Source organism: Lissotriton helveticus, chromosome 10 (genome assembly GCF_964261635.1).
Source record: "Lissotriton helveticus chromosome 10, aLisHel1.1, whole genome shotgun sequence".
Classification (NCBI taxonomy): domain Eukaryota; kingdom Metazoa; phylum Chordata; class Amphibia; order Caudata; family Salamandridae; genus Lissotriton; species Lissotriton helveticus.
Window position 1 is genome coordinate 241,440,081 of NC_136071.1, and position 14,611 is coordinate 241,454,691.

At 42.0% G+C, this 14,611-nt stretch overlaps 1 protein-coding gene across 3 annotated transcripts in view; it reads right to left on the reverse strand.

The window, feature by feature from the left end:
* The window catches only part of MPRIP (myosin phosphatase Rho interacting protein), an 845,921-nt gene that overhangs the window by 261,834 nt on the left and 569,476 nt on the right, over nt 1-14,611 (reverse strand). For 2 of the 3 annotated variants that reach the window (XM_078665226.1, XM_078665225.1), the window contains exon 15: nt 9,919-10,035. In XM_078665226.1, coding sequence (XP_078521352.1) covers nt 9,919-10,035 — 117 coding nt within the window. Of the gene's footprint in view, nt 1-4,190; nt 8,031-9,918; nt 10,036-14,611 lie in introns of all 3 variants that reach the window. The other variant, XM_078665227.1, reaches the window with a different exon arrangement.

Here is a 14,611-nt window from a genome sequence, read left to right on the forward strand (position 1 = left end):
ACCTCTTGTTTAAATCCAGATACCCTGAGCAAGGCATGTCTGCGTAGTAAAACACTGGTATTTATTGCACGGGACATGGTGTCTGCTGCGTCGCGCGCGCATTTGATGGATTTATTGGTTAATTGTTTGCCTTCCTGTATAAGGTCATTGGCTTTGTCCTTTTATTCTTGAGGTAGATGTTGAATGAGCTTTTCCAGCTCATCATAGTAGGCCCTATCGTATCTTGCTAGAAGGGCTTGTGTGTTTGCTATTCCCCATGAGTTTGCAGCTTTGGACGTCATACCTTTACCCGACGCGTCTAATAATTTAGATTCTTTGTCAGGAGGTGGTGTCACCTGACCCCTGAGAGTTTGCCCTCTTGCGTGCATTGGCTACAACCAGTGAATCTAAGGGAAGTTGGCCCTTTGATGTATATAGGGACAGTGAGAGCTGCTTTATATTGCTTCTCTACTCTGGGGTTAAGAACCCTAGCTCTAACTGGGTATTTGAACACCTCAGGAGCGTGTCTAAGAAGGCCTTGTAATATGGGTAAGACAGGAGTAGATTTTTGTGGTTGGGCAAAAGTCTCCAGTAGTAAATCCTCTTCTACAGGATCTGAATGAAGTTTGACCTTATGGTATGTGGCGGCCCTATTGATTAGCTGGGCAAAACCCACATTTTCATCTGGCGGGGATGGTTTTGAGGGGTAGAAATCCGGATCATTGGTTAGATCAGGACAAGTATTATAATCATGCCATCAGTCTGGTTCCTGTGAATCATCAGGATCTTCAGTGTCTAATGGTACTATGTCTTCATCCTCTTGCCCATCCCCATGTGAATCGTCATTATCTTCTGGTTGTGGAGTGTGTGCCCTCAAAATGATTAGATTAGGGTTAACTGGTGGTGAAGGTGGTGGTGAAGTATTAGTAGCTATGTGTATTTTCTTTGGAGGAACTGGAGCATGTGGCAAATGTTCTGGTTTACTCTTTGTAGGTAGCTTGGTGACTATGTGACCAGTCTTTGGGTGAATAAAGATGGTAGACTGTTTCGGATCGGGAAAGAAAAGCTCTTCGGGATCGATAGGCTTGTTTGGCGTCGAGGACTTCTCCTTGGAAACTGTTCTTGGTTGTTACGGGACAGTGTCCGGTACAAAATCTTTTCTTGGTTCGAGGCCTTCGGTGTAGGTTGTTTTGTGTCCGTAGGAGTTTGTTTAGGAGGCTTATTTATAGGAATTTTGTCCTTTAATGGTCTTGGCTCTGAAATTTTCGGTGCTGCAGTCTTTTGCGTGTGCTTCGGTACCGAAGTCTTGTCTGTGTGCTTCGGGCTGAGGTTTTATCCGGCTGTTTCGGTGCCAGTGCCTTCTCGGTCTGCTTTGGTGCTGATGCCTTATCCGGCTGCTTAGATGCCGATGCCTTATCCGGCTGCTTTGGTGCAGAGGGATCTTTTGTCGATTTCGGTGCCGAATGTTTTCCCGGTGCCGGTGGAGGAGGGCCCAGCAACTTGGACGATTTAGCTTTCGGTGCAGAAGATGCCTTTTCGGTCCCGGGTGGTTGACTCGAGCCAGATGGCTTTTCTTTGTTCTTTGGTGCTGGGTCTGGATGCGGGGTGCTCAAAGTTTTCGTACGGTGTGGACCTGAGCCCAAAGGCAATGGTATTACCGGAGCCATTGGTATGGGCTTTGGTGGGGTGGGGCGGGGGTCTCAGTACTCACGTCTCTTTGAGCTGGGGTGAAGTCATTGTCGGCATCGGAGACATCTGCTTCTGAGTCCAGAACATGTTCTTCCTGTTCTGGCTCCGGAAGGCTAGCGGGACCTGGATGGAAGATGTCTGGAATGGAACCTGTGCCTCAGGACATCTCGCGGCGTCGAGCACGATGATCCCCGATGGTCTTCTTGGACTTGAAGGAGAGACAAGCCTCACAATCGATGTTCTGGAGAGAGGCACAAATTGCAAACAGGAAAGAGGTTAGAGTGTGGAAACTTAGCACCACACTGTGGACATTTCTTAAAGGCAGTCCGTTCCAGCGATGTCCGTCTTTACCGGCGCGGGTAGGCCCAGCGGCCCGCATCGAAGTCCGCAGGCGTCTAAGTTTATTCAAAAGTTGTCGAGGGTGCGTGTTGAAGGCATGCGAACGAGACAATACCGTCGGTTAAGTGTGATTGCGCATCGAAAGGGGGTTCGATAACGACACCGACCCAGAGCGCAGCAAGTCACATCCGAGCCCGATGGCAGAAAAAAAACTATCTAACGATGGAGCTGAAGCCCACACGCATTGTCCGCCGAAGGAGGAGTCACCAGTCTCGTAACTGCAACACTTCTTCGAAGACAAAAACAACATGCAGACATTCGAGCCCAACACCAGATGGCGATCTATGCATAGTGTACAATCTGCAGCTCATATGCCTCGAAGATCACATTTCTGCAATCACTCCAGCAATACTATTACAGAATCTGCACAGGAATCTGTGCTCTTTTGCACGAAATTGAGTACACTTTTAACAACAAATCCAAAGCACCTCATTCATGTTAACACCTCTTCATTCCCTGAGTTATCAAAGACTACTCCATTGGCAATTTTTTGCGGCCCAAGAATCATGTCTTTGCTCTCATGAAAAGCTGTGCCTTGCTTGGATCAGGTGCTTGCTCCCAAAGCGAGCCTTCACCTCTGTGTTATGGTCAATCACTTATTTTCCTACAGAAACTGAATTACGTAAGCCATTGTATTTTCTCTTATTAAAACACTTTGCCTGCCAACTGTGGCTGATTTCCAACATCCTCTTTATGTCTACCCTTATTCACACTTTCGACGGCTTACCTCTCTCATTAACACTTTGGCTTTTATTGCCATGTATTCTGACTATATAAATTTCATAATACAGCCTAACAAGCTTTAGATGTTTTCAGCTTTTACGTTATCTCCTTTCTTACTCGTTCTGTTTACAAGCAGCAAGATATTCAATGAATAACAACAGGCTACGATTAAACTCACTGAAACTCCAGACAATGATATTTGAGAATGAATCAATTACAATTTAACTGGAGATATTCTGGTTGTTGAATTAGGATGCATTAGGAATCTGCGGCTTAATCAAGAGATCATGCTTTCCTTGTGGACATTTTTTTTATCAACTTAGCAGCCTATTTTTAGAAGACTGCATGTTTTTGTTCATGTGATAACACTCCATATAATCTGGCACTTTTGGCCTCCCATAAAACAGGTTCAAAGTTGCTGCTTTTATCTCATTGCTAATGCTAGTATAAGGATGAATGATAATGTTATGAACTCCAAAGACCTGGGACATAATGGCATATTCCATTTGATTATCTGTAAGGGATCACATCCCTTCCTCCATTCAGACGTTACAATGAAAAGGAAATGCACGTCAGGTACAAGGCTCTTTGAGTCTACAACCCTTAAAATTGCAGAACTTATTTTATCCCTGCAGTAGCCATTAAAATAAAGTAAATTAAATTAATAGATTACCTTACAAGTCACCCGTAAACAACCCCTCAAGTCTGGGGTACATTAAATTCCGATAGACTTCAGATCTCTAAATAAGATGTGTCAGGACAGGTTCTTTGGTGTGGCAAAGGCATAGCTGTGGGATGCCCTTTCCACATCTGCTAAATTTAAGTTCATCACAAGTTCAGAAAATCCAATAAAACTTGCTTCTGACCAAAACAGATCCTTATTCTTGATGCCTGACCTACTCTACGGGAGTCTGCCTAACACAAGAGTCTGCCCATTTGATATTTAGTAAATCCCATGTTGGCTTAGTATGGACACAACACAGCACACATATTGTTCAACATTTAAAACTTTCAAAGTGAGTTATTTCTGTGGAAAGGTTTCTGCCGACCCATAAAATGAACATTTTTTGAGTTAAAAATAAAAATATTTACCCATGTCAAGAGAATGGGTAATTAGCTACCCTGGTTGCCTCAATGATGAATTGTGTGCGGTGGCAACATCAATTATCACTGCAAAGTGTTTAAGCTTTTAAATGTTTGCTGCAGGTTGCAGCATAACCTAAAAGGGTCTTGTTCTATGAAGAGAACAGTGTGGCATATAGGATATGCATGCTTCAAAAATCACAGTATTCATAATTAGCTTTTAAATACAAATAGTAAAATTGAATAAGTATGTAATTATAGCATGAAACAGACAGAGGTACTATGTATACGTATATATACATGAATAGATTTTAAACCTTAAGATTTGCAAAGTCTTTCTGATATTTTTCACTGAGTGCTGTGGCACTGCCTTCCAGATGTTTTTGCTCAAGTTCCAATCTCATGACTTGCAGCTGTGCTTCCAGCTCTTCGATCCTTCCTTTGAGGATACATGTGGAGTCCACTTCATCTCTTTCAAATGGTGCTCCAGGACTCAGCTCTGCTACAGGTGAGGTAATACTGTGAACCTTCATTGGTTGTCCTTCAGAAGACAAGGTATCAGAGGGTAATTGAGAATAACTGTTGACTTTCTCTTGCAGTTCCTGGATGCAATGACTGTAGTGATCATGTAAAGCCTGCAATTCGCCCTGGTGTATAAGCTGCTGTTTTTCTATCCTGAGGTGATGCTTAACTTCCAAAGTTTGCATTTGCTCCTTGAAAAGAGAGGTTATATTTTCTCTGTCTTTCACTACTGCATCCAATGTGTTCAAACTATGTAGTCTCTCCGCTTGAAAGGTATCCTCTGTATTAGTTAATTTCTCCATATAATCCTTAATCTCTTCTTCATACCTACGTTTCAACTCAAGTATACTTTCTCTGTGTGTTTTCTCAACTTCCTTGAGGTCTCTTTCTTTACAATCCAGCTGACTTGCCTTGGCATCAAGCTCTGCGTTCTCCAGCTGAATGATTGATATGATCTCATAGTACTTAGCTTGCTGCTTCTGAAGCATTTCTTGGTACTCTTGTCCAACACCAGCTAGATTCTTTGCCTGTTCTTTGCACAAAATGTCAGTACTCCTCCAAGCGTCTTTGTAAAACATGAGCTCTCTTTCATACTCGATCTTAAGTTTACAGGTTGCATAGCATAGTTGAGTCTGAAGGATTGCATCTTGGACCAAAAGTGAATGGTACCCAGGTTTCATCATACAAATGTTACCAGACAGTCTGTGACATATGTCAAGGATTCTCTGACAACTAGGAACACAGTCATCTTGTTTTAAGGCTAGCAATGCTGTGTTTATCTGTCTAAGAGCAATTGCTTTGTCTCTGAGTTCTTGGGCAAGTTCACCATGACAAGAAATAGGTATCTTACTGCTACATTCAGGAAGACTATGATGCTGAATGATTTCATCTTGATGCGAATCTTGCTGTGCTGGAGCCAACTCATTAGGTGCTGGGCTACATTTTAACATATCCTCATGGGCTTCCACTATTTTGGAAATAAGATGCATTACCTTTTCAGAGTCACATGTCCTGTAGGATTGTATAATATCCTCTAAAATTTGTCTATGCTGCAAAAGAGACATTTTAGTTTGTTGAAAGTCTGTTTCAAGAGTTTTAAGCTTTTGAAGAAAATGTTGTTTCATCTTTTGTGCTACAAAACTCAACTCCGCTTTTATCAGCGTACAGTCTGCTAATACGTTAACAAAACTATCAGCCAAATTAACATTAATAATGTTCGATTGACTTTGCATTTCTTTGTCTTGTGCCCTTACTTCTTTACTTAATGTGTCTACCCTGTCCCAAAATTCGTTTTCCAACAGCAATTTGTCTGCTAAAGCATTTGTAATAGACATAGTTGTGTCTAATGGCTCTGCAGAATGGATTTCCGCTGTCTGGTAAATGCGTTGGAGGGCCTGAGAAACTCCAGACCCTATGTTTTTTAAAGAGTCTGCAATTCGGTCTAGCAGAGAGGATTCTAAAGCTAGTTTCTCAGAGAGCAACCTCAGCTTATCTTCAGAAGATAGTTCTTGTGGCTCACACCATGGAATTGAGGTTTCTTCTAAAATGGTGTTTTCTGCCTCTGCCTCAGGCGTACAACTATTACTCCTCTGAACTGAGGACAACATTCCCTTCTGCAAAAACTGGATCACATTCGATAAAGTCACTTCCAGGCTGGACAAATTAAGAAACCACATTTCGGGATCTTTTTGTCCACTGAGCATGGATTTGAGCTTTTCTTTGCATATCTTTAAGCAGGAAAACACTTTTTCTTTTTTTACATACAAGTCTTCCAACTCCCTAGAACTGCATTCCTTTAGACTTAACTTTTCTTTTCGCTCTTCTTCCAACTGATTTTTCAAAATGTTGACTTGGGATAAACTACCCTGGAGATGTTCTCTGAGTTGGGACTCCGTTGTGGCCCACTGGCTATGAAGGCCTAACAAAGTCTCTTGATTTTGCCCCCTTTGGCTCTCTAATTTCATAGTTACATCCTTCAGCTTTTCTTCTGTAATATAAAGTTTAGTTTCCAGAGAATGAATTACTGAGAGATAGGTCTCAGGGTCTCCTGCTCCAGATGTAATGTAATGAAGAGCTGGTTCTGAAGATACACTTTCTTCTGAAAGTGATCTGTCTTGACTGGTATCTGATGATGTGCTGCTGGACCAGTTTTTCTCTGATCCATCTGCATGTACATATTTCTGGAACTGAATGTTTGAGAAACGGATTCTTTGTCTTTTAGCTCCTATGTTACCAGAGTCGTGCTGGGCCAGCATTTTCTCAAGTGTCTCCTTAGCTTGGCTTTCAGATAGCCCTACTTGAGGGCTATGGTCAGACAAAGTTAACAATTCGCTGGATATTTGTCTTTGATTTCTGTCTAAACTATTGAAACTCTGCTGTGTACATGATGCACCATCAAGAGCTTGTGATTGGTTTTTAAAACATGGAACAAGATTTTCGACGGCATCAACATTGGTACCAATTTCTTCTACCCCTCTCGTTTGTGACCCAGGACTACTGCTTGCCAATTTCTTCAGGGCATCCTGTAACCTTCTTTCAGTTTCCTCTAAACTGTTACCCAAAGCAGTCATTTTGATCAAGGCTTCGTTCATGTCCTGATCTTTCCTCTCAACCAATTTTTTCTGATTTTCTTTCACATACTTCAGCTCATCTTCCTTTTCTTTTAGCACCCTGTGCATCCTTTGAAAGTCTACAGATACCTTTTCAAATGCATTCTCCAGGTAGCAATAATCAGTCTCTTCCAACTTCAATCTCGTCTGTAGTTTACCAACTTCACTGTCAGATTCTGTGACCTGGTTCATCATCTCGTGGCATCTACAAATCAGACGATCCCTCTCTTCTTTAAGGACATTGATGCAGTCTGTCAGCTTCTGGATGCTGGCCTCCTTCAACTCAAGCTGCTCCTCTAATACATGCACAATCTCACTTTCTTCAAGTTTCACATTCAGTTTCTCTTTTTGAAGAGCCTCCATCTGTTGCTCATCATCCTGGAGCAATTGTTCATACTCCCTAACTTTATCCTCAGCTTCTTTTAAGCTCAGTAATAACACTTGTTTTTCCTTCTGGCCATTCTCTAGCAATGTTTCATAATTCTTCTGCAGCCTTTCCTCTGTTGAAATGCGAGCCTTTTCACTAGCAACAAGCTGGCTGCTCAGGTCTGCCAGCCGCTCTTGAAGCCTTTGCATTTCTTTTTGATAATCCCTTTTCAAGGCTTGCTGTAGCTCAATCTCTCTCAACTCTTGTGTCTTTTCTAGGAGCAAAGCTTCTACGTGCTTTAGATTTAGTTCACTGGATTGTAGCTGGGAGTTCAACATTGTTTCTGTCTGCTGCCACTCCTCCAATTGCTCTTTTGTTTTCTCTTTCTCGATGTTCAAATCAGACTTCAGTTTGGTCAGAGTTTGTTCTTTGATGGCTAGCTCTGCAGCTGCACTACTCAAGCGTGCCTGTAGGCTCTGAGCTTCTGCTTCATGATGCCGTATGACATCTTTTGCCTCATCGTAGCTAAGTTTGATTGCCTGGATTTGCTGATTGATTAACTCTTGCCGCCGACATTGAACTTCCAGCTCATTTTGAAGATCTTCATTCACTTTGTGTAGTCTTTGCCAGGAGCCGGATGATGAGGTAGCAACCTCAGTCTTAAAAAAATTGATTAAATACTTAATTAGTAACACTCTGGGTTCCAGGTTCTGAGTGTCACACCTCTGGCCAGCTGGAAGCTTAGAATAGCTTCAGTTCATTTTGTTTCTATCTAACTGCTTTTATTTTGGATAGTTTTTTACTGTGCTTAATTTTTATTTTCTTTACTTTCAATGTTATCAACAAACACATGGTTTGTGATAGTTCACAAATATTTATTCAACAGAGAACAAAGAAAAAACCAATAGCTCAAATAAAATAGAAAAGCAAAGAGAATCAACAAACGGTAACAAATAAACCTTAAGGGGACTGGACAACATTACATTAAGAAGGAGATGCAAGCTACAATAAAAACGAAAAAAACAAGAGAATGTACAAAATGAACAAAAACATTGACAGGATGATCGGAAGACACAAAACTAGAAAGGTAACTATGAGAGAAACAGGCAGGATTCACCTTTACATTCTAAAAAAATAAAACACATAGTTCAACGCAAGTCATAATGAGAGGTAGAATTTAAAGTAAATGACATCACCTCCTGCAAAATGCGGGAAGAGGAGACTAGTGCCACCAGTAATGTCATTTAATAGCATATGAACGGATGTATTCAACTTTCACTTTCATGAAAGTTTCATGCCACAAAGTACGTGCACTTTGCCTACCTGTGGAGACAAGACAAAGATGGATGGGAGCATGATTGTGAGGAGGTGAGAATCCGGAGTGAAATTCAAAATTAATTTGTGTGAGCATGCAAGAGAAAAAATAAAGAACAGACAAAGTCATGCAAAGGCCAGAGAATGATAATGTATACAAAGTAAATCAAACCAGAAACTGAAAGCACAGCCTTAAAGCATAGAATTTGACCTGCCTTGCTGTATTTTATATTGGTAGGAAAAGCCCACAGATGTGACACTCAGTTACATAAGTTTAAAAATCATGCCAAACACCACGCCATGCAAGATTACCGAAACAAGTTAGTGATCAAATCTCAGATATTGCACATTAGATTACATTTGTACTGAAACGATGTACTGTCTTCAAACATTCATTAATGTAAAAAGTAAAAAATATCTTCCTTCATCATACAGTAGTGAAGCAGGTTGTGTTTTGTAAGAGAGCAGTGGTTTAAATTTACGATAGCCTCTTCATAAAGAAATATGCAAATGCATAGTTGTTCCCACAAATACAACGGGGCACCCTCGGTCTCACTGTGTGAATGCACCTGTACACTGCTGAGACAGAATGCAATGCACTGCAATGCATTGACAGGCGGAGGAGATATATGCTGTACTGCCATCGCTTAACTCCAGCGCAGTCTTGCTGCCCATGGTGAAAGGTTTTCTGCTCTGTTATGCTCAACCGCACATTAGCACCCGAAGCTGTCTATAGGGACACATATTGTATCGGCTGCCGGTTGTCACCAAGGCAAGCAATCTCGTCTTCCCTTTGTAAAAACTATGACTCCACAGGAGCAGAAACGGCTTACTCTACCCTACTGGACATAGTAAATACAAGACCTCCTCGCTGTATACCCAATTAAAGAGAGGGAAAATACTTTTGGAGTTGTGGAGAATACAAATCAGTAATTCCTTTGTTTTAATCAATAGAAGAAGAATTACAATAGTTCTACATTTTTTTCTTCTACTAGGAATATAACATTAGTCTGGGCTCTCTAAATTTTGCAGTGTGATTTGAGCAGATCTTAGAAAACCATTATATTTCTGGCACTACCAAAGAGTTGAAGTCTGACATGTGGCGGAGCTTTCTGTCTTGGGCTACACGATGTTTTTGCATATCTCCTGTCCTGTAGAGGCTTCAGGATCAAGGTGGTCCTGAACAGAAGTTGAAGAGTTATATGAAAAGTAAATGAACAAGCATAGCTGTACCTGCAACACGTAACCATCCCGGGCACTCTGTTGCCGCTCCAGTGATTCCTTCAGCTGGGCCTGCAGCTGGAGATTCTGTTCAAGGAGCTGGGAAACCTCTCTTTGGCTCTGTTCCAACTGCGAGAAGAAAAAAGGGAAAAAAACGTGAAAATGAAGAGGTATACAGAATTTCTGTAAGAATGGGTTTCTTTGCACCATCTGGTTTTGTTTAAACTTATGGTAGGGACAGGCTTACGATTTCATTGCAAGACCGAAGGCTTCTGCATTTATCTCACTGTATATACATATCGGCCAAGACATACACTAATTTTCTCATGAACATTTGGGGGAAAAACGACACCGGAAGTCACAATGCCCAACAACCTATAAACATGCAGCCAGTTCATGAACAATCCTAACCGGGAGCAACAAGTCCTCTTTTCATCCAGACATGTTCCTCTCTTACGTTCTTTTCCTATCATTAGGTTTTATATTACATACATTTTATATTTTGTGAGGCGCAATGCCTGCTGCACAACTCTCCTCGTCATGACCTTCCTGTAGCGCACGGTTCGCCTTGTTTTCATAGGCTATTGTATTCGGCCTCTGCAGACCAGGATTCTTCAAGACTACCTAACTAAAGTTCGATTCTGATGTGGACATATTTTTTCTGAGGCCCTTAGTTAAACTCCAGTTGCATTTGCCACAATCATGTCAGCTATTAGCTTGTTTTTCGTCTTTCTTTGGTCCTTCAACCTGCGTACCTTGTGCAGCATTTATTTAGTATCGAACATTTATACATATTGTTTGATTACTAATCATATTATATATTTTGGCAAAGTAGTCAATATATCCATGGAAAATCCCTCCTTTGAACAGGACGAGGACGCACAGATATTTTAAAAAAATCTGATTGTTTTCAAAGACTTGGTCCAACAGGCCGTGGCTGATTCCATTTAAAATATTACTGAGTATTTAGAGGTATTGCTAAGTATGTTTGTAACACCGAAGCCATATAATACTAATGTAGAGACCCAGAAAAATGGGGAAAGAAAACACTCTTTAACTCAAAATGACCAGGACAGGTTCTCCATGACTCAACAGTCTGACCAGTTCTCAACTAAATGCCAGCAAGTCCACTGCTACAAGGATCGTCAACTGCTATACTACGGATATTGTGGATTCTGGCCCTCCCGGCTAAGAGGGTTTTCATTTGGCAGATCAATTTAACCCTCCTGTTCAGGCAAATCTGCGTGACTCGGATTATTTAAACCAATATGATCCAGATCAAGATGAGTGTAAGCTTGTAATTTTAGTGAGAAGGCGAGCCACACGCGCACACATATACACTCACAACCATAGACACACACACAATACACACTCACACACATTTCCAGTCACAACACTCACAAATAAATATTCATACATGCATGCACCAAACATTAAAAAAAATGTGCACTTACCTGCTGCAGCTCTCAGAGATGGAAGTCTCAGAGGTCCTTGAAGGGCTGGGACGGTTGCCTTTTTCCAATGGCTCACCTTAGGTAAACCAATAAGGGGAGGCCGACGTTCCTACCACGTCACAGCGTGGGATGGGTCAGTGAAGTCCTAAAATGTCCATGGACTCGACAATTCTCGCTCCGGTGCCTACTCGATTCACGGGTTCACACTCTGCGACTCTGGGCAATAGCTTGCTTAATCTCCACAACGGCCCCTCGCGGCGGGATGCCTGGCTTTCACCTTGCGGATACCCTGCCGGGGTTATCTCACAGGGGAATACCAGGACGGGTTCCCTAAGCAAGCGCTTAGAAACCGCTTGGTGATTTGCGCTATATAAATTCCTGTACATTTACATTTACATATAGGGTGTCTCAGTTTTAAGCCCTGAAGTGTCCAAGGCCGAGGGTCTATCACTGATACCTTGTCACAGAGTGGGGTGTGGTTAGCAACACTCACTGACCCATCCCTCTGCTCCAGAAATATTTCTTCATCCCGATATCTCCTACACGATATTTAATAGGTCTTGAATTCTTACGTCACGGTGACGTAGCTCCACCGTAGGGGACAAGCATATTTCACCCCTGTGCATTTTCCAGGCAGGCCACTTACAATCCCATTTTTTAGGGCATCCTCTGTGTTTAAAAACATCCTTCTCTGCAATCATGGCTCTATCCATATCTGCAACCCATTCTCTGATTGTTGTGGATTCCCCCACACCCCACTGTGTGCGATATTTCGCTTTGCAAGGGCCCAGCCTAATAAAATCCATGATTTCTCAGTTTGAGTTAGATCCGTGGCCTCCCATATGTTTAGTAGGCATAATTTCAGAGTGGCAGTTAGGTTTTCCCCCCCTGTTCTCTCCATTTGTTCTGTGACTGCTTTCCAGTACGTTTGGGCAGCTGGACATTCCCACAAAATGTGAAAGAAAGTTTCCTCCTGGTGGCACTTCCTGAGGCAATAAGTGGTGTCTTGGGTTTTTGCCCGGACTTGCAAAGGCAGGAACCACTTTGTTGGACAATATCCCTCAAGGGGAGGAATGCAGTTCAAGAGTTCAAGCCTCAGGTTTTCCCTCAAAGGGGCAGATGCTTTAGAAAGCAAGGTTCTCGCCAAAGAGGTTGAATAAGAGGTAAGCCTTTCAAACTCTGGTCAACTTCTACTAGGTGTTGATTTTTTTCCCCCTTCCTGCATGACACGACATTACGGCGGACACCATGGGTTTAGCAAACGGGACATGGGTGAGGTATAGAACTCTACAGAGAGCCTTTTTGAAGATGCTTTTCCTTCTGCTCTCCTGGTCTCAAAGAATTAGGACTTACTAGTAACTCCGGAAATGGATTTTCTTCTTCAAAAAACGCTAAAGGGGTAATGTCATACGATCCTTTGGATTCCTAAGCATAGTTTTTCTGGTACAGAAAAAAGGGCAGAGAGTTCCGTCCAGTAATAAATCTCAAATAATTAAAAAATATGGTGCTCTATCATCAATTCAATATGGTGACTAATATCCATCTAAGAGATGTGTTACTGGGTGATCTAATTGGTTCTCCAAGTTACATACCTCATAATGCCTTTAAAACAAATCATTCAGCATGTTTCTTCAATTTCAATAGGAAGACAGGTTTTACTAATTCATGTATCTGCCATTCACACTTTTGTCAGCCCCATGGTGCTTTAGGAAAATTGTGAAACCACTAGTAGTTTACTTGAGGGCACAGGGAGGAAGATTGTTAGTCTATTTGGACAATTTTCTTCTATTGGCTTAGGACAGCGACCCCTTTGTTAGACCAGCTAACAATAGTCATCAGTTTGTTGCAGAATCTGGGATCCTTAATAAATAAGGAAAAGTCTGCTCTAGTATCCTGAAAGCAGATGGAATGTTTGAGTTTTCTGATCGATTCAGATACATCCATTTTGCAACTTCCACAAGCCAAGGTGAAAATGATGAAAAGGGAAAATTCTTTACAGATTGACGATGACCACCTTTTCCGTTGGACTTCTTGCTCATTTGGTGAGCCTTCTAGCATCATCCATTCAGATGATTTTCACAGGTCCACTTCAATATCGACCTCTTCTTAGGTTGAAGCAAGATCTGTTATGTTCGGCGAGGTCTCTCCTATTTAGATTTGTACGTCTTGATCAGGAATCCTGATCAGACGTTCAATGGTGGGTAAATCATCTAATTGCTTGTAATGGGAGAGCAGTTTTTGTTTCCACCCCGGATCTAGTATTAGAGTCTAATGCAAGCCTGGCGTGTTGTAATACAAGATACGGCTAGTTCTTAACTGGCAGTACATGGTCGCAGCATGAGTTATCTCTGCATATAAATTATTTCAAGATGTCTACAGGCTTCTTTGCAAACCAGAGCCTTGCAAAAGACAGGCAAGTATCTCTATTCTCCTGGAATGGAAACAATTTTTACTGCAAAGGGGATTACACCACCCACACCCAGTCGAGGGAAGAAGGAGGCGAAGGAGTAAGTGGGTCCTCCCAGCAGCCTCTGCACTATACCGCTCCACCACAAACTCTATTGAGTGGGATGCATGTGGGCCACGTGCAGTCCTGTCCATATCAGTCAAAGCCAGGAAAAGTAGGGCAGGGCCACCCCCACTCATACTGCTGCCGAAGGCACAGTGAAGCAAAAGAACTACATGGACATATGTGGATCATGCTCTCCTTTGAGTTTACATGCAGATGTGCTTACCGAGAGGGAGAGAAATCGAACTAGGGTACGACTTTAACTGGTTGAGGTTCACAATCTTATGCATAGCATTAAAGAGTTACCCTAGTTGATGAAAATTTAGCCGATGGGTTAATCTCACTTGAATAAACAAACTTCCCCTCTAGGGAGATATGAAATTCAGTTCCAATTAAATCGCCCCTATGTGTTTCAATCAGCCACGTAGATGAACTGCGATGAATGGAATATTAAACAACAGGAGTTCCATGAAAGAGCAAACAAAGACTAGACAATATTAGAGGACAAAGACTGACTCTCAACCTCAGCATGCCCCTCATTTTGTTAGCCCTTTCCCACTGTTCGTGTTTCTGGCATAAACACTCCATCATCACATACACATGTTCCATTCTGGAACCTCATATCTGGTAAGGGGTGCCACCCCAGAGAACAAAGGAATGTATCTGAGGAAGCAGGTTATTGTCACATTATCCTATTAAAGTTTTGAGCTGGAACATGGCTGGTATCAAAGGTAAAGTAGCA